Source organism: Myotis yumanensis, unplaced genomic scaffold (genome assembly GCF_028538775.1).
Source record: "Myotis yumanensis isolate MYYU_CA2020_CCGP unplaced genomic scaffold, mMyoYum1.0.hap1 SCAF_13, whole genome shotgun sequence".
Taxonomy (NCBI): Eukaryota; Metazoa; Chordata; class Mammalia; order Chiroptera; family Vespertilionidae; genus Myotis; species Myotis yumanensis.
The window spans coordinates 5,995,256-6,014,900 of NW_027223764.1; the positions used below are offsets into that span (position 1 = coordinate 5,995,256).

At 54.5% G+C, this 19,645-nt stretch overlaps 1 protein-coding gene across 2 annotated transcripts in view; it reads right to left on the reverse strand.

The window, feature by feature from the left end:
* GRK5 (G protein-coupled receptor kinase 5) overlaps positions 1–19,645 on the reverse strand; it is a 178,373-nt gene that overhangs the window by 32,607 nt on the left and 126,121 nt on the right. The window contains exons 3-4 of one of the 2 annotated variants that reach the window (XM_070432166.1): positions 17,460–17,572; positions 6,660–6,737 (exon numbers count right to left, since the gene is read on the reverse strand). In XM_070432166.1, coding sequence (XP_070288267.1) covers positions 6,660–6,737; positions 17,460–17,572 — 191 coding nt within the window. The remainder of the gene's footprint in view (positions 1–6,659; positions 6,738–17,459; positions 17,573–19,645) is intronic. The other variant, XM_070432168.1, reaches the window with a different exon arrangement.

Consider the following 19,645-nt stretch of genomic DNA (forward strand, 5'->3'; position numbering starts at 1 on the left):
CTCATGGGCCTAATTAAAATGAACCACAGCAGGGTGTCCTGCAAACAATGCTGCCAAAGCAGGATACTCAGGGGCTCCGCGTAAGCCTGACTCCATTATTCTAAACCAGCCTCTTGCCTTCCCCATCCTCGGTTGCCTGATCTGTAAAATGGGTACACTAATACCCATTTTAGGAAGATCCAAGAACAGGTGTGTAAGATGGCACTGCAGTGCTGGACACAGACGGCCTAAAGAAGCTTGTCATGTCAACTAGGAGAAGGGCCAGCATATTGCTGAAGGAGCAGGTCTGGCCCAAGTGTTCCCAACAGGCAATTGGGCTTTGGTTCTCCACAGAAAGACCGATTCATGGGCTTGCACCATGTGCACTACGATTTGTTTACTTTGTCCCCATATACACCCGGCTCCCCCACAAAGCAAGGCCTTCTTACAAGGCCAGGTAAGACAAAGTAAAAACAAGTCATTTAAAAACAAGTAAAAAAAAAAAACAAAAGCCCATCTGAATTTCATAAAAACTTAAAATCTTTATGCTTGCAAGGACACCACCAAGAAGGTAAAAAGACAGCCCACAGAATGGGAGAAAATATTTGCAAGTCACATATCTGATAAGGAACTTGTAGCTAGAACATACAAAGAACTCTTAAAATTCAACATGAGGAAGATAAACAATCCCATTTAAAACCGGGCGAAGGATTTTGCAAAGGATTTGCATAGAACTTTCCCCAAAGAAGACATGCAAATGACCGATAAGCACCCGCAAAAGCGTTCAACATCATTAGTCATTAGGGATATGCAAATCAAACCACAATGAGATAGCACTTCACACCCACTAGGATGAATAAAATAAAAAAGACAGAAAATGTCAAGTGTGGAAGAGGATGTAGAGAAATAGGACCCTTCATACACTGTTGGTGGGAATGTCAACTGGTGCAGCCACTTTGAAAACAGGCCGGCAGGTCCCCAAGTGATTAAACATCAAGTTACCATCTAACTCTCAATTTCACTCCTAAGTATAACCTCAAAAGAAATGAAAGCATATGTTGGTGTAAAAACTTGTGCATGAATGTTCACAGCAGCATTACTCAGAATAGCTAAAAAGTGGAAACAACTCAAGTACCTGTCAATTGATGGGAAGAGAAATGAAATGTGGTATCCACACAATGGAACATTAGGCAGCCACATAGAGGAATGAGGTACTGACACATGCCACCGCATGGATGAACCTTGAAGACACGCTAAGGGAAAGAAGTCAGTCACAAAAGTCCACGCATTGTATGATTCTGTTTGTGTGAAATGTCCGTAATAGGCAAATCCATCGAAACAGAAAGCAGATTAGTCGTTGCCAGGAGCTGGGAGGAAAAGGGAAAGAGAGAGTGGCTGCTAATGGGTGCAGAGTTCCTATTTGGGGTGATAAAACGTCCTGGAATCAGATAATGGTGCACGCGGTACAACTCCAAACATTTTAAAAACCACTGAACTGTACACTTTGAAAGGGTGAATTTTATGGTATGTGCATGATATCTCCATACAGCCAGTACTTTCAAATGAAGTCTGTAGTGACGAATGATCTCAGTATATAATGCTGCTTTCAGGATCATTTATTATCATCATCGATATTTCCCAGCCAGAGCATCCCTGCCGCTGAACACCTGTCACCTGTATCACTCCGATCTGCAGGCACCTGGGAGGTGAGCTGCCCAGATCTCTACAGAGCCCAGCACCTGTATCTGATTCCATCCGGGGGTCCCTGGGCAGCTCCTCGGAGCTGACAAGCCTGAGAATAGCCGTGAGACATGTCATGCTGCCCAGCCGGTGTGGCTCAGTGGTTGAGCGTCGACCTATGAACCAGGAGGTCACGGTTCGATTGCTGGTGAGGGTACATGCCTGGGTTGCGGGCTCGATCCCCAGTATGGGGTGTGTAGGAGGCAGCCTATCAATGATTCTCTCCCATCACTGATGTTTCTCTCTCTCTCTCTCTCCCTTCCTCTCTGAAATCAACAAAAATAGTAAATACAAAACAAGAAGTGCCATGCTCCTGGCTGTCTCACCAGCCCAGAGACTGGCCTGCTACACAGACAATGCTTTCAGCTGGGGGGCCGGGGATGAGAACACGAAGAGGTGGCAGTACTCCACGTGCCTCCCAGAACCCCCCAGCCCACCTTGAGCAACATATATACGAATAGATAAAACCCACGATTCTTTTTTAAATTTTTTAATTTGATTTGAGAGAGAGAGATTTGCTATTCCACTTATTTATGCATTCATTGGTTGTCTTGTATGTGCCCTGACTGGGGATGGAACCCACAATCTTGGGGTATCGGGACGATGCTCTAACCAACTGAGCTACCCGGCCAGGGCTCCCATGATCCTTTATCTGATTAGGCAGTATCTGCTAGCAGAGACAGAGCAGTAGTCTTCATCCTTCTTGGCCACCCCCCTTGGCCGGGAGAGTGGACTGGGAGAGGAAGTGGCTGTCGCTCTGGGCCAAGGCAGCTAAGGCTTATGTGCCTCTGTCATGCTTCTCTCCCCCTTTGGAGGTTACCATGTGACAACATCTTTAAGACGGTGGAGCCACACAAGCGGCCCAGGAGAGCTGAAGACACAATCGGGCTGTGCATGAGAAAGCAAGACATCTCCGTGGTGGGAAGACCCGAGGCCTGGGTTCGTGTGTCCTGGCCGCGGGCATTCATCATCCTGACTATTGCATTGCCTTGTAATGAGTGAGGCCTCTCTGGCCAGCCCCCCTCCTGGGGGCCCCTCCGGACCCCTCTTTGGCCTCTCACACCCCACAGCTGGAATTCGTGTCTGAATGATTTCCTCACTCAGCAGCCTGATTTTGAAAGTGCAGACAAGGGAGGGGACGGTCAGCGCGAGTGGCTGATATGTACCAGCCCCTGGCTCTGTCCTCGCTGGTATTGATGTCGCCCACCACTCACTATCCTGCGTCATCGAGCGGTTAAGTCACGTCAGTTCCCAAGGCCGTGTGCCAAGGAGCCAAATCTGGCTTCCAACCCAGGTGCACCAGGGGCTAAAATTCACCTTCTCACAGCACCTGCTGCCTTCGTCTTCACTCTCCCACAGCTTCCAGCCTGTCCCCAAGCCCACCCAGCTGCGTCCTCTAACGCCCCCTGAGCAAGGCTGCCCGTGTGTGGGCATTGGATGCAGGACTCGGGCAGCATCCAAGGAGGGGACTTGGTGGGTCTGAAGAGCACCATCGCACGGAGGTCGAGAATTCAACTCTGAGCTTAAGCTTTGACCCTGAGAGGAATGTTCCCAGCAAACAACCAGACACTGGGGGACACAGCCAGCCAAGCGCCAGCTCCCCAGAAAAAGACCTGAGGTAGGAGAGGTTAGGGCCCGTGAGGAAGCTTCCCAGGCCCCCTCACTGCCTCCATCAAACCGACTGGCAATGAATGAGACCGTGTCTAGGGCTGTGCTGGGCAGGGGACACTCGGAGCAGATGCCGTCACCTCCGCCCCATGAGCTAACGACCCTCTCCTACGCTCTCTGTCTTTCCTGGGCACCTGCACCCACTCAGGGACCAGCCCCCGGATTGGGTCAACCCACAGCCCCTGCAGCAGGTCCCTGGATGGTCTCCTGCCTCCAGTCTCCCCTCCCCTTTCTCCTCTGTGTGGTCAGAGGGATCACCCTAGACCAGTGGTCGGCAAACTGCGGCTCTCGAGCCACACGTGGCTCTTTGGCCCCTTGAGTGTGGCTCTTCCACAAAATACCGACTTCTGCCCATGGGCCACGAAGTTTCAATCGAACTATACATGCGCGCCTGCACGTGGTATTTTGTGGAAGAGCCACACTCAAGGGGCCAGAGAGCCGCATGTGGCTCGAGAGCCGAAGTTTGCCGACCACTGCCCTAGACTGTCAATGGCATGCAGAGCCCCAGCGGCCCCCACTGCCTTTGGGATGATGTCAAAGTCCCCGACAAGGTTTTCCTGGCCCTGCCGCCCAGAGGCCTGGCCCCTCTACCGTCCACTCCTGCAAAACTGACCTCCCACACCCGCCCCGCCCCCCCCCCACACTAGGGTTCCTTAGCCTCGGCACTGCTGACATGTGGGCGAGGTCACAGAGGTGTTTCCTAGTCAGCATGATATGGTCCCCCCTTTGGAAAATGGTCCCCGGAGCCGAGACACCTGCGCTGCATCTTGAGAGGCCCAAGGCAAGGACAAGCTGGGCTTGGGGACAGTAGCCTCAGCCACTCGCTGCCCCTCACTCCCCAGCACCTGGGGCGTCTGCAGGACATAGAGGGAAGCCGGCTCCCGAGAGAGCAGCCACAGGAAGGCGGGGAAGGTGGTGCAAAATTTATTGGCGGAAAACAGTCGGCCCACGGGGCCACTTTGACCACCGGCCCCCGGCCCCGGGGCCATCACACATGGTGTGGTTTAAACGTTAAAAACGGAGGAGCACGTGAGAAAAAACTGTTGGCAGCTCTGAGGGCCCGTAAAACTGTCTGAGCCACGGGAGGCTGGGCCTGCCCGCCAAGAGGGGGAGGCAGCCCTGAGAGGGGCCGGAGGCCTGGAGGGCCCAGACGGGGGGTCCACTGACAGAGACTTGTGGATGAGGCTGGCCGAGTGGGGAGAGAGGGTAGCCCACAGCAGCCCTCGGATAGGCAGGAAGAGTCGGCAAGGCCGGGCAAAGAGCCCCTTCATCCTCGCTGAGATCAGCCAGGCCGCAGACCTGCGGGACGGGGCAGTGCAGCAGCGAGGGGGCAGGCGTGGGAAACAGTGCACCACAGGGGACCCAGGACTCCTGGGTCACCCCAACCTGGGCTCAACCCCAGCTGTGTGACCTGGGACAGGGGCAGCCCCTCCAGAGCCTCCCCACCCTCCCCTTAAGGCGGAGCCAACAGAAGCACATCACACGGTGACAGCAAAGACTAAGTGAGACGGTGCCAGCACACAGTGGGTCCTCAATACATGAAGGCTGCTACTGTCTGCAGGGAACCCAGGCAGGTGGGCAGCCCCGAAGGGGCGCGATGGCGACGGTGGGCAAAGCTGAGCCTCCATGGCGGTGGAAGCTGCCTGCGCTGTTCCATTAGCTGCGCCTGCAGCAGGCTCCTCCCTCTCGGCCGCGCAGCCTGTACACAGGCTGTCTGTTCTCATCACAGAGAACATCGAGGTGGCGTCTGGCTCCGGTAGGCGCCCAGTCAGTGAGCTGTCGTTCTTAAAGCCCCGGGGTGAAGGGGCTACTGTGGGTTAAACCCCTCGAGTCATGTGGACGCCTTCACACGGGGCTGCAGGCTTTCAGCAGCCCAGCTGCTGCTGGAGGAGCTGGTGCACGAGGCCTGCATTCTGTCCACCTCCCACCCCCTGCCCCCCATCTCCCGAGGAGAGTCCAGCAGGTACCTGTACACCCGGCTCAGGCTGCCCCAGCCTCAGTGCCGTCGCCCACAGACACAGGCCCTGGGGTTAGCACCCCAGGTGGCAGGCAGGGAGGGCCTTTTGAGTCAAGCTCATTAAGGATCAACTGATTAATACTCTTAGGTGGGTCAGGGGCCGCCTTACTTCAGGGGCCAGATGTCCCACCCTGGGAGTCTCCACGCATCGTCCGCAACACACCCCTCTCCCTGCCTAGAAGTGTCTCCTCTGCTTCTCACTTGTTCTTGTCTTGCGAACAACCTGTCCCTCCCGCCGTGTGAGCTGGGAGAGGGCACAGTCCGTGACTGTCCAGTTGGCAGGGACCCTCTGCGATAAATGGGTCAAGCCTCACCCGTTTTACAGCAAAGAACACTGAGGCCTGGGCAGAGGACAACCAAGGTCTTGTGGGTGTTAGGAGTGGGCCGTTTCCTGACCTCCGTGCCTGTGTGTGGCCCCCCCTGCCACACGTGCGAGGGATGGACAGCCAGGACCCCATCACACGGGCCACGGTGCCTTTACGCCACCAGCAGCCTGGACATGAGGAGCACGCTTCCTGGGGGCTGGCGCCCACAGAGTCTGGGTCCTGGGGGGACGGGGGATGTAGCCACCGCTGCCCACAGGGTGCAGGATGCACGCAAAGCTGTCTGCGTGCTGGTCTCATCGCAGGCTCTCAGGGCCTCCGGGAGGTGGGTCTGGGGGGAGGGCCACTCTTCAGAAAGGGTGTCTGAGGCCCAGAGGAAACATGACTGTGTGGGTGGCAGAGCTGGGATGAAAACCCGGCCCCCAGGCCAGCTCCTCCGACACGGATGGAGAACACATTCATCTGTCACACTGGGGGTAAGAAGACACAAGTTCCAGGGACCAAGGCCACCAGGGCCCTGGGGGGAATGGCAGGGGGTGGCACTGCTTCTCTTCCTTCAGCCACGAGGGGGTGCTCCTGAGGCGGGGTCAGGGCGGCCCCTCACCCTCCGTTCACTCCGGAACCTACTTCAGAATACTCTGCATTCTGTTATGTGTTCAACTGACATTGTCTTTGCCAACACAGCCTCGGCCACCCTCTTCCCCTCCCATCTCCTCCAAACCCTTCCCTGCCACACGGACCCTCAAACCACCCACTGGCCTGGCCTGGGCACCCGTCGGTCCTGCCAGGCATGGGCACTGTCTGGGGAAGGACGAAGATTCTGGATCTCTGGAGACCCATGGCAGCCACACGGCCCAGCACAGGTCTGGGGGCCCGTCTTCCTGGATCAGGCCCCCCAGTCCTCCTGCTGTGGAGTGTGGGTGGCCTCTTACCTTAGGAGTGAGGTACTTGGTCATAATTTCCTTCCCTTTTTCTCCCAGTTTTTCATCTGGAGTAACTTCATATTCTGCCTGAAACAGAAGAAGGAAAAGAACAGTAAGACATTTGCTCATGAGCGTCTTAAAGTGACAGAACCTTCGGGGCCCCAGGAGAAGACTCCCTGGAGTGGCCCATCCCCTCCTGCAGGGCAGGGAGCTGAGGCCCAGGGAGGGCAGAAGGCCCGGCATCCCATCCAGCCTGCTCTGCACCATCGTGGACACGTGCCTGGGACAGCGGCTTTCCTGCAGGCCGAGCATCAGAATCCCTGGGGAGCCAGCACTGGTGCTCGGGCCTCACCCACCCCACCCAAGTCAGACCTTCTGGCGACAAGGGCCGGGCATCCAGGCAGCTGAGGTTGAGATGCCAGGAAGCCGGGCTGAGAACCACCAGCACAGATAAATCAAAGGAAGTCACTGGAAAATAACAAGCCACCGGAGTGGGAGGCCCACCCCCGAGAGGCTGCCTCTGGTCACTCGGACCTTCCAAGCGGGGTGAGCTTAGACAACTTCCTTGACCTCTATGAAATGCACATGGAAAAGCCACGGGCTCATGGGCTAACTGTGCAGCTAGAACGTGAGAAATCTCCTAGCCCAGAGCTGGGCACCTAGTAAACACTCAGTTAACAGTTGCCATAATGATTGCCATTGTTCGGATTACACTTTGTGAGAGAAAACAATAATATGGGTGCCTTACCTTCGGCAATTTTTCAGCTTACAAAGTGAGCACACAGAGGTTTTTCAGATGCTCCTATCTGAACCTCCAAAGAGCCTAGGAAATGAGTGGGAGGGCGGGGGCTACCCTTACCCCCTTCACCTGCCTGTGAAGAGCAGGGGCGGGGGAGGGGGGTTCAGTGGAGTTGCCCGGGGGAGGTGGCAGGGCTGGGACTTGGACCTCCCAGCCCAGAGCACTTTCTCAGCACCACCAAGGAATTTAGAACTCAGAGGCGGCAGACCAAGACAGTGGCCCCGGCCCTGACGAAGCGAGGCCTCTGACAGGCGGGCCTTCGTATTTCCCTTGACCCCGAGGGGCTCCTTCACTGCCCAGGGCACCCTTGCCAAGTGCATAAGGGCCTGGAGCTGACAAGAAGCCTGGGTGAGCTCGCCTGTCTCATGCGGACAGGGAACTGATTACAAGTTGTTTACAACCATTTCAACATCTCCCGCTCCAGGATTTGTCAATCTCGGCCCCAAAGCACAGCTATTTCAGAGGAGACAGAGACGATGACATCAGCACAGACGACCGAAACTCACCCCCACCCCCCGCTCCTCCCTCCCCCGCTCCCCCTCTGCAGAGTTAGATGCCCCAGACCTTCCCACCAGGTTCCAGGCAACCTCTGGACCCCATGTCTAGGGCCAGTTTCTCCCCAGACCCTCCCAGAAGACCCTCCCAGAAAAAGGGAAGCTCGGGCAGCACCTGGGACGCCCACAGAGGCAGCCAGGCACATTGCCATCCACAGTGAGTGAGTTTCCGCTCGTGACCATTTCTCTTCTAATGGAGGATCAAGATACAGTGATTTTCTCCAAGGAAGGAACATGGACACTACGATCATTTGAGTCACAGGACTATGGATGGTGGGTCTGGCAGGAATCCAACCTACTCGCTCTACAGAGCTGGACATGACGCTCAGAGAGGTAAAGGCCTGGCCTAAGGTCACACAGCTGGTCGCAGCACAGCCAGCACAGAGCACCGTCCTCCTGACCTCCGTGGGCCGCCGGCCTCCGCACCTCTCTCTCCGAAGGCCGATGCCCCTCACCATTGGGATGAGCCTGGTGGGACTGGTCATGTCTTGATGATTTGATTCATGATGTCTTGAGACCATTTAAGGAGAGAAGGTAGCTCTTTCTTCTTGAGTTTTTCCTGTTACCTTCTCCTTCTATGCTCCCCAACAATCCTCCTAACTGATACTCATGTGAGCACACACCTCCACACAGTATGGAATAGGTTATAGACTCACCCTGAGAGGTGGGTATTATTATTCCCAATTTACAGATGAAGAAATTGAGGCTCTCAGGGGCCAAATACAACTAGTTCAAATACAATTACGCCGGCAAGCAACAGGGCTGGGAGCTGAGTCTAGAGCTTTTCCAGGGTGAGGAGAGAAGCACCCCGCGTCTGCTGCTCTGGATGCCCCACCTAGTGGTCTGGCACCATGGGAATTTACCCAGACTGCTTTGCAAGGCTCAGACCACCTTTTGGGGTAACTCAATCCCATGCAGAACCCGGGATTTGCACTGTCCCAAAATACATCTGTGAAGGCGGCTCTATTTAACCTCATGGAGACCTAAGACTCACTAATCAGCCTCAATAACCAGCTGAAAATATTCTTGCTCTAGGTACTAAAACCCACGTGAAAACAAAATAACATCACTTTCAGGTCAGCTGCCTCCCAGCAGAGCCTGGCTGGGCGGCGGGGCGCCGCTGTTCCACAGGGAGGCAGCCGGGAGCACGCGGGGACAGGATCCCGGCCCGGGATCAAAAGGCCTTTCTCCGAGAGTCCACGTCAGGTCACCACCACTCGAAGAGCATTTGTGTTGGGAGGCAGAACACCAACCGGCGGCTTCCAGGGCGCTTTCCACGCTGATTAAGTCACCTGGAGTGACAGGCCCTGCCTCCACAGTGACCCCCCCCACACACACACACACACCAGGAGGGGCTCATGGGAGACATGTCCTAAGAGGCCACCTGCAGAGAGGAGGCACCCTGCCAGCTCCGCTGTGGGCAGAGCTCAGGCAGCTCCCACTACCTGAGGCGGGGACCCCCCGGAAACCCACTGCTGTGGACACACCTTTGCCCAGGGAGTGGTCGAAAGCTGCAGAAATCACCCTCAATCAGAAAACATAAGCAGCAGAGAAGAGGTTGGGCTGCCAGCCTAGGCCCGTGGTCGGCAAACTGCGGCTCGAGAGCCACAAGCGGCTCTTTGGCCCCTTGAGTGTGGCTCTTCCACAAAATACCATGTGCGGGCGCATGGAAACTTCGTGGCCCATGCACAGAAGTTGGTTTTCGGCCTGGGCGAGTCTATTTTGAAGAAGTACTGTTGATATTTGGCTCTGTTGACTAAAGAGTTTGCCGACCACTGGCCTAGGCCATCACAATGTGAGCCGGCAGGGAAAGGGCAGCCACAATGGCTTCAGTGACAAGAGAGGTAACCACCCCAAGGCTGCCCCCATGACCTCCATCTGTCAGCTCCCTCCTATCAGAGAGGGTGCTGGGACTTGTCCCCACCCCTTCAGAGGGGACACACACCATCCTCTCTGCTGGATGCCCATCGGAAACCTGCTGCTGCCCACAGCTCAACCCTAACAGCCAGCACCCCAAAGAGCACCTAGGCCGGTCCACGCAGAGGGCGTTTCTCTTCCCCAGATACATCCAGGTGCTCGCCGACGGAGGCCCCTGCCATTGGCACTGTGGTTTATGCCACAAGGGAGTGGCCTGTGGGAAGATGCTGCTCCAACACAGAGCAAAATGCTACCCTGCGTGGAAGGCAAAAGGGACTGTGTATGTGCCTGCGGCTGCCAGAGAAAATAAACACCTGTGTGCATCCTCGTCTATAAGCTAACGTGTCACTCTCCTGGCCTGTTCCTACTGAACCACCAACCTCAGAGGACACTGGTGAAATAGGTCCTCTCTCATAAGACACGTTTCCCTCGGAGGGTGTTTAAGAGTTGGTGGGAAGGGATCTGCCACGTTGTCAAAGAAACTGGTTTAAAGAGCAGAGTCAGCCTGGCTGGCGCGGCTCGGTGGTTGAGCATTGACCTGTGAACCAGGAGGCCACAGTTCAATTCCTGGTCAGGGCACATGCCTGGGGTTGCGGGCTCGATCCCCAGTGTGAGGTGTGCAGGAGGCAGCCGATCGATCATTGATATTTCTCTCTTTCTCTCTCTCTCTCTCCCTCTCCCTCTCCCTCCCCTTTTCTAGCTAAAATATAAATATATGGAGGGAGGGAGGGAGGGAAGGAGGAGAGGGAGAGAGAGAGAGAGAGAGAGAGAGAGCGAGCGAGCGCTGGATGGACCTCTCTCGGCCTCTAGCTTTAGCTTCACCTCCTTCTCCCGGGAGACCTTCTCATGCCCCGACAGGAAGGTGAAGTCAGAGATGCTATGAGGTCTGGCCACCTCCGGCCTCTAATTACCGATGTGGTCAGCTTTTCCAGAGTCCTCACAGCAGGGACCGGTGACGTGCTGGTTGGCAGCGCTGCTCACTATGGCCCTTTCTGGAGAAATACCCGCTCTGCCCACATTGGCCCTGGTGTCCTGCCTGTGCTGACCATGCGGGCTGGGGGAGGGGGGCTCTCCACTTGCCCCTCCAGAGCCAGTCCCCACCCTGCTGCTGACTCGCTCTGGCCTGGACACCATGGTTCTTGCACCCCCCCCCCTTTAAATAAATATCTATTTTTATTGATTTCAGGGAGGAAGGGAGAGGGAGAGAGAGACAGAAGCATCAATGATGAGAGAGAACCATTGATTGGCTGCCTCCTGCATGCCCCCACTGGGATGGAGCCTGCAGCCCGGGCATGTGCCCTGACTAGGAATCAACCATGACCTCCTGGTTCGTAGGGTGACGCTCAATCACTGAGCCACGCCGGTAGGGCCCTGCACCCCCTTTTGAAGACCCAGCTCCACCTGAGCAGACGGTTCTTTGATCTGAGGAGCCCACCTGGGTCTGGGTCAGGACCAGAGGAAGACGGGAGGGAGGAGTGGACTGCTGGCCACACTGGGTATAGACTGAGAAGCAGGAGGAACAACTGAGGCCTCACCCACCCGCTGGCCATGCGTGTGAGTTGGAAACAGACCAAGGTGACAGATGCCTGTGGCCCCAGCATCTTGACATAACTTTTGAGAGATCTGGAGCCAGTAGCACCTCAGTAAACCATTTTCAAATCTTTTTTTTTTTTTTTTGAAATTCTTAAATTTTTTTATTGTGATGAAAAACATACAATTTTCCATCTTTTTTTAAAAAGAAAATTATAGTTCACATTCAATATTATCCTATATTAGTTTCAGGTGTACAACATAGTGGTTAGACAATCATATACTTTACAGAGTGGTCCCCCTGGTATTTCAAGTACCCCCTGGCCCATACATAGCTATTACAATATTATTCCCCCCCCACCCCCAGCACATGCCCTCACCCCATAGTATCTGTGTCCATTGGTAATGCTTATATGCATGCATACAAGTCCTTTGGTTATTACGTATGTGTCCTTATCACCACTAAAAAAGATATTTCTATTGATTTTTAGAGAGAGAGGAAGGGAAAGGGAGAGAGAGAGAAACACCAATGTGAGAGTAGAACATTGATCAGTTGCCACTGGGAATTGAGCCGGCAACCCTGGCATGTGCCCTGACAGGGAATTGAACCGGCAACTTCTCGGTGCACGGGGAAGATGCCCAACAGAGCCACACCAACCAGGGCAAGTACGTCCATTTTGTTGTGGTTGTTAATCCTCACTCGAGGATATTTTTCCATTGATATTTTAGAAAGAGTGGAAGAGAGAGGGAAAGACGGAGAGAGAAACATCAATGTGAGAGAAACACATCGATTGGTTGCCTCCTGCACATGCCCTGACTGGGGCTGGGCTGGGGAGGAGCCTGCAACCAAGGTATGTGCCCTTGACCAGAATCGAACCCGGGACTCTTTGCTCCACAGGCTGACGCATCCACTGAGCCAAACCGGCTAGGGCAGTGGTGGCGAACCTTTTGAGCTCATCGTGTCAGCATTTTGAAAAACCCTAACTTAACTCTGGTGCCGTGTTACATATAGAAATTTTTTGATATTTGCAACCATAGTAAAACAAAGACTTATATTTTTGATATTTATTTTATATATTTAAATGCCATTTAACTAAGAAAAATCAACCAAAAAAATGAGTTCGCCATCACTGGGCTAGGGCAACTATGTCCATTTTGAAGAAGTCCATGGCAAGACCCCATTGGCCTGTGCAGGTTGACACTAACCTGGAACCCCTTCTGATCCCATGACCAGCTGGGCAAATCTCTTTGCCCTCCAGGAGCCAAATCCAGCCATAGCCCCCATTTAGGTCACTGACTCTATGTCTCGGTGGGAAGGGGAGGGGGAGTCCTTCTCAGGTTCCCAGGAGCCCCTCGACAAGCACGGCGAAGGCTGAGTTACCCTGCGGTCTGAGGAGGTGCACAGACAGTCTGCTGCCCCCCAGCACCGGGCCCCTCTGAAGCAGCCAGCCTCCTGCGGACTCGAGACGCACAGACATCGGAACTGTGCTGAGGACCAGCCTTTCCCGAGGGCGAGGTCAGAGCCCGACAGGACGGGTTATTTTTAATAAACTCCACTTGGCAGGAATTCAGGCAAGAGATGGGCACGGTGAGGACAGCGCTGGCTGAGCCAGGGGGCACTGGGCGGGATGTGACACCCAGGACAGGGCCACCCTCGCCCTCCTCGGAGTTCCCGTCCGGATGGAAGGAAAAAAAAAAAACGTATTTCAGACGAGCATCACGCCAGCCCTGGAAAACTCAATAAAGGCTTCGTGCGTAAAAGGTGTTTCCAAAGGCCGGCCACTTGACGTCAAGATGGGCGATGAAAGGCCTCGCTAATTCCCAGGGATGCAGACAGGACGCGGGGGTTCGGGGCGGCCTCTCTGAGTGGCAGCTTGGTCAGGGAGTGCGTAAAGAGCATCTGTCATGTCGACACCGGGAGCCACGCTCACATCTCCTTTCCAACTGAAAAATCCCCGGTGCCGGCCCAGCCACAGGGAGCGTCCGCATGACGAGAATGAGCATGGGCATCCACGGGCTGTTTTCTTCTCCTCAAACGGACTGTGAGCATCTAACGAGACCCGCGGCTGGAAAATTCCACTGGCTCCTGGGTTAGCCTCGCCTGCTCCGCCTCATCAACTCCAGACAGGTCCCCCAGCTGACGACGCTCCGTCTTTCCAAAAGGGGTGCCTGGTCCAGGGTTCGCCCTGGGATTTCGTGCCCGCTCCATCCACACGCCTCTCCTTGGTGAGCTCACCCGGCCCACGGCTCTAAGTGCCAGCTGCATGTGGACAACTCCCCAGTCCCTGCTTCCAGCCCAGACCCTTCTCACAAAGTTCAGACTCGAACACCCTCCTCCCCTCCCGCATCTCCACTTGGATGTCTGATGGGCATCTCTAGCTGAGTGTACCCCCCAAACGAGCCTCCCTTAGCTGCCCTCTGACTCCATCCTCCCGGTGGCTCTGGTCAACACCTTTAAGTCATCTGCACACCTTCTCTCTCCCCCTTCCTCCCCTCATACATCAGAAATACTGTGAACTCTTGCCCTGGCCAGGTGGCTCAGTTGGTTGGAGGGCCATCTTGTACATCAAAAGGTTGTGATGCCCTGACCGGTTTGGCTCAGCGGATAGAGCGTCGGCCTGCGGACTCAAGGGTTCCAGGTTCGATTCCGGTCAAGGGCATGTACCTCGGTTGCGGGCACATCCCCAGAGGGGAGTGTGCAGGAGGCAGCTGATTGATGTTTCTTTCTCATCGATATTTCTAACTCTCTATCTCTCTCCCTTCCTCTCTGTAAAAATCAATAAAACATATATATATATATATATATATATATATATATATATATATATATATATATATAAAGGTTGTGGGTTCGAACCTTGGTCAGGGTGCATACAGGAGGTGGCTGATCGGTGTTTCTCTCACCTCTCTCTCTCTCCATTCGTCTCTCTCTAAAAATCAGTTAAAACATATCCTCGGGTGAGGATTAAAAACAAAAGAAATACTGTTAACTCTGCTTTCAAAACATGCCCCAAACCCAACCACTCTCACCCCCGCGAGATGCTGCCACCATCAGCTCTCACCTGGACTGCAGCCGCCTCCAACCAGAGCTCCCAGCTCCCGCCCCGGCCCCTCAGAGCCTGTTCCCAACACACAGTCAGAGAGTCCTTTAAAAATCTACGTCAGACCACGCCACTGCTCTGCTCAGAACCCTCCAGTGGCCCCATGTCACTCAAAGTTCTTTAGTGGCACAGGTCTGGCATGACTGACACCTCTCCTGGATCCCTCGGCCCTGCTCCCTCCACTCCAGCCCGGACGGAGAGACTTGGCCACCCTGGCAAGAAGGAGCCACCGCCAACAGGGGCCAGGCCAGAATTCAGGGCCCAAAGAGACCCGGGGAGGTCGAGGACGAAGGGGCGGGCAGGGCCTGTTGGTAGAAGGTCTGGTACGTCAGTTTCAGAACTCAGACTGTATCCTGGGGGTCAATGCTTCCCAACCCCGGACACGCAGTGCAGTCGGGAAATGTTAAAAAGGCCACAGCGGCCCCAGTACCATTCCCAGGAAGAGGAGCCAGGGCTCCTGGGAAAAACGACGAGCACTAGGTGAAGGGCAGGAAGCACACGAGACGAACTGCGACACCACATGGCAGCCGATGGCCAGGAGGCCGCCCGTGATCACCGTGTCCTCCAAGGACTCAGAAGCCAACCTGAAGGGCTCCCACTGGCCAACGAGGAGACCATGCCACCCCAATAAAAATCGTGACTGCTGTGCATCAGAACGCACCACGTGAAAGGCCACACGCCACACTTGGGCTGGTTACTGCCAGTGAACCGATGGGTACTTTGAAAACACAAAAACAGGAAAGGAATAACGCACTTCCTGTATGAGCTTTACCACTGGGTAACCAGGTAGTCATTGAATGTGTTTCCTAGTTAGCAAATGAAGGGACGACAGACTCAGAACGTCGCCATGGTGTCACCCCTCATTCATCAACAGATGTGGGTACTGAATATCACCACTTTATTTTTTTGTTGTTAATCCTCACCGGAGGGTACTTTCCATTGATTTTTAGAGAGAGTGGAAGAGAGAGGGAAAGGCAGAGAGAAAGAAACATCGATGTGAGAGAGACACATTAATGCACGTGCCCCAACCAGGGCCAGGGATGGAGTCCGCAACCAAGGTAGGTGCCCTTGACTGGGATCGAACCCGGGATCCTTCGGTCCACAGGCTGACGCTCTATCCACTGAGCCAAACCGGCTAGGGCTGGATTATCAATGGCTGCTGCCTTCTCAGAAAGAAAGACAACCAGAGAGTGTATGTCCCCTGACAGAGCAACGCGAAGCCACTTATGAAGTCAGTCCCCCCCACCCTCCAGTTGAAATGGGCCTGATTAATGATCAATTTACAAGAAATACAGAGGAACTTATTAAATGACACATGGGGACGAGTGCGCAGAATTCCGACCACAGAACACTCTTAGGATGGACGAGGGAGATGGCTATAAACTGCTAAAACATGCATTTATAAAACAGGAGAAAGCCAGACATGGGAATACGGACTAATAGTAGATAATAGGGAAAAATAATACTGGAGTTATGGTGATGGTATTGCGGTTATATTTTTGTTAAAGAGCCCTTATTGTCCAGAGACACATCTGAAATGTTCACAGATAAAATAATAAATGTGAGATCTGCTACAAAACGCTACAGAGGAGCGGAGGTGGGTGAAAAAAGATTGGCCTTGAGCTCATCATTGTTGAAGTGGGGTGAAGGATGCGTGGGGGCTCATTATACCATTCTGTAGACTTTTACCTTTATAGCTTGAAATTTTCCATAATAAAAAGCTATGAAAATACTGGGCCCCGCCCCCCAGAGAAACACATTAATGAGCCTGGGCTTCAGTGCGAGCACTGGTATTTTTTTAAGGCTCCCGGGTGTTTCTGCTGCTCAGCCAAGGTTGAGAACGCTGCAATCGCTTACAGGAGACACGCAGAGAACCTGCACTAAGACCAAGACAGAGGCCATGGAGGGGAGGGGACTGCTCTGGGAGGGTTAAGGAGCCCAGCACAGGGTCCTTGATCGGGTCGGGGAAGGGATGAGGAAGAAGGAGAGGTCAAGGACAATGCAAAGGATTCAGGCTTGGGTGACTGGGGTGCTGGTCACTGGTCCAGGGAACATGTCAGGGCTGGTAGTTTGGGGGCCTGGGGAGAAGTTCTGGGTGTTTGGGACACGCTGACATTGAGGGGCCCATGTGACTTCCAGTGGAGACAGTCAATGGGCAGTTTGGTTTGTGGGTCCAGAGAGCCACAGCAAGACCCGGAAGAAGAAACAGAAACGCAGGTCTCCTAAACCAAGGCAGAGGTCGGGATGGCTGCAGCCAGCAGAGAAAACCTAGGGGCAGAGGCCAGGCGGAGGTGCCCACCTCCCTGAGCAGGTCTGAGGAGCCCCTGCACATCCCCTCCTCCAGGCCTCCAGGCCGCATCTGTTACACAGGTGAGCGACCAGAACAGGTGCAGGAGGTCCCTGTGGTGTGAATCACGGTCACGTGTGCCAGCAGCAGTCAGATCAGCTTGAAACTGCCAACACGCATTCAATGCACAAACATGTGCTGGATGCCTGCGTGGGCGGGCTCTGTGCGAGGCAGGGGTGACCCGGAGCCAGGGTCCTGGCCTCAGGGAGCTTGCTTTCTAGTGGGCCGTCGACATGAAACAAGTCCCCGCACACGAGCTTTGGAATTACCACACAACTTCCCCATGTACAGTCGTGCACAGCCCCGGCTCCCGGAACCAGGGAGCTCACAGGGCCTCACGTTAAAGCAGCAGGAACGGAGGCCCAGCGGGGAGGTGGCCACCCACGGCCACCAGGGGTGCAGACCTGGAGATGACACAGCAGTCTGCGCGGAAGTTTCTGGAGCAGCCGTTTTATTCGCCGTAGCCTTCTAAACCATGTGGTCTAGCGTTTCCTTTGGACGAACACGATCGGTGATCACCGAGGACCCAGGACCCGCCTCCCCCCAGGACCAGGGACTTACCACTGAGTCCAGAAACTGAATGTAACACTCCAGCCCAGGCCTTGCTTCACAGAACTGCCGGAAAAGCAGCCTCCCAATCGGCTGCTTGTCACATAAGCTGCAGTAGTCTCTGTCTGGAGACAAGAAAAGAGGAAGGTGGTGAGACCCAGGAGCGGGCCAGGCCAGGCCGTCCCACCCACCCCACCTGGAGGTAATGCCCCAGGTGGGTGGAGCCAGGTGCCTGGCAAACTCTCAGGAGCCCTTATGTGTCTCCAGGCCCCGCAGACGCAGAGAGGACGAGGTTAGCACCGAGGAAGCTGCCAGTGATGGCCCAGCCTCCACTGCCGGCCCACTCCCCTTGCCGATGCCCTGGTTTCTGTATGGAGATGCCAGCAGTTCTGGGGACTATGACTGCCCCTGGCTGGCCATCAGCATGTCACATCTGCTGGTGAAAGTGACTGGATGAAGGTGGCAGGCATGCCACCCCTGCCAGTAAAACCAGAATGAACCACAGACTGCCTGGCACGTTGAGCAGAGGTGCTTTCTCTGCCTGTGGATGGGGTGCGAGGGGCGAGGCCAGAGCCTGCTGCGGAGTTCTTGACCCTGGAAAGGAAGTGGCTGTGAGGACCAGGCCGACTCACAGAAGAGGCCAGAACTGGGAGAACTACAAGTAGACTTGGGGCCTGGTGGTGCCATGAGTCCCTGGATCAAACCGTGCCTGCAGCCCAACCATATCTGAAGCACTTACTAAAGAGCCTTGCTTGGAAAAAAAAAATGGTAATTACTTGTAATTCAAAGCATCCTAATGAATACAGCAAAAAAACTTTTATTTTTGTCCAACTGGAGCAAAGCCAGTCTTGGGATGTTTCAAATTATGAAAAGCCTGCTTTTTCCAGCGGAGGCGCTAGAGGCACAGAGAAGGAAAGTGGCCAGCCCTCAGCCACGCCGTCGCCACGCGAGGCCTCGCCATTAACTTGCCGTGTGCCTTCAGGAAGCTCACTTGTCCTTTCTGGGCCTCAGTCTTCCTCTGAAAAATGAAGGCCCATGTGGGACGTCAGATGGAGGTTGGGGGGGGAGTCCCTTCTTGCCTCTTCCTGCAATGACTACCAGAGGCTTTCTCAAGGGCTGAGGCCCCGGCCTTGAGCCTTCTCGAGCGAGCACTGTGAATTTGCCTTTGCAGAAACATTCAGAAGATTTCATGGGGAACCAGGAAGCAGGCTGAGTTAGACCTGGGTTAGGAGCTACCTGGACAGAAGGAATGACTGTCCTTGTCAACTGCAGAGGAGGAGCCAGGACGTGGTGTTTCTCTGGAGATGAGGACTACAACGGGAGAAACGAATACAGCCATCATTTCCGTGCACAAAGAGCTTAGCCACGGGCAGGTCGGGAGGCAGGGGCTGTGAGCATGGGTTATGGAGCTAAACTGCCTGGGTTCAAATCTCAGCCTCACCACTTCCTGCCTGTGTGACCTGGGACAACTCACTGGACACGTTTATCCCTCGGTTTCCTCATCCGTAAACTGGAAACAGCAATGGTACCCAGCTCCTGCGACCATCACGAGGACTGAATAAGACAACGCAGAGAAAGGACTCAGACCAGAGGCTGGCACATAGCAAATGCTTAATAAACCACCTGCTGTCATCATGGGTGTGGCTTTCCGGTCTGCACCATCTCCCTTCCTCTAGGGCTGTGGTCGGCAAACTGCAGCTCGAGAGCCACATGCGGCTCTTTGGCCCCTTGAGTGTGGCTCTTCCTAAGCCTTAGGAGTACCCTAATTAAGTTAATAACAATGTACCTACCTATGTAGTTTAAGTTTAAAAAATTTGGCTCTCAAATTTCGATCGTTGTACCGTTGATATTTGGCTCTGTTGACTAATGAGTTTGCCGACCACTGCTCTAGGGAACCGGTCTGTAAGAACCCAGCCAGCCCTAACCAATCAGAGGCCCCTTCCCCATGGCCACACAATACAATAGGTTCTCTGGCCTGAGTGGGCCTTGGAGTCCTTCCAGGGTTTTTGCTAGAACTTTGCTAGATACTTGCTCCTCTCTGGATGACAAGGCTAAGGGACTGGTCGCCCCAGAGCTGCCACAAGTGTCCCTCCCACAGGCAGTGAGCCCACGGAGAACGGAGAACGGAGAACGGAGAACGGAGAACGAAGCCAGCACAGGGGAGAGAGCCGAGTGAAGTGAGAAACCTGGTGCCCGAA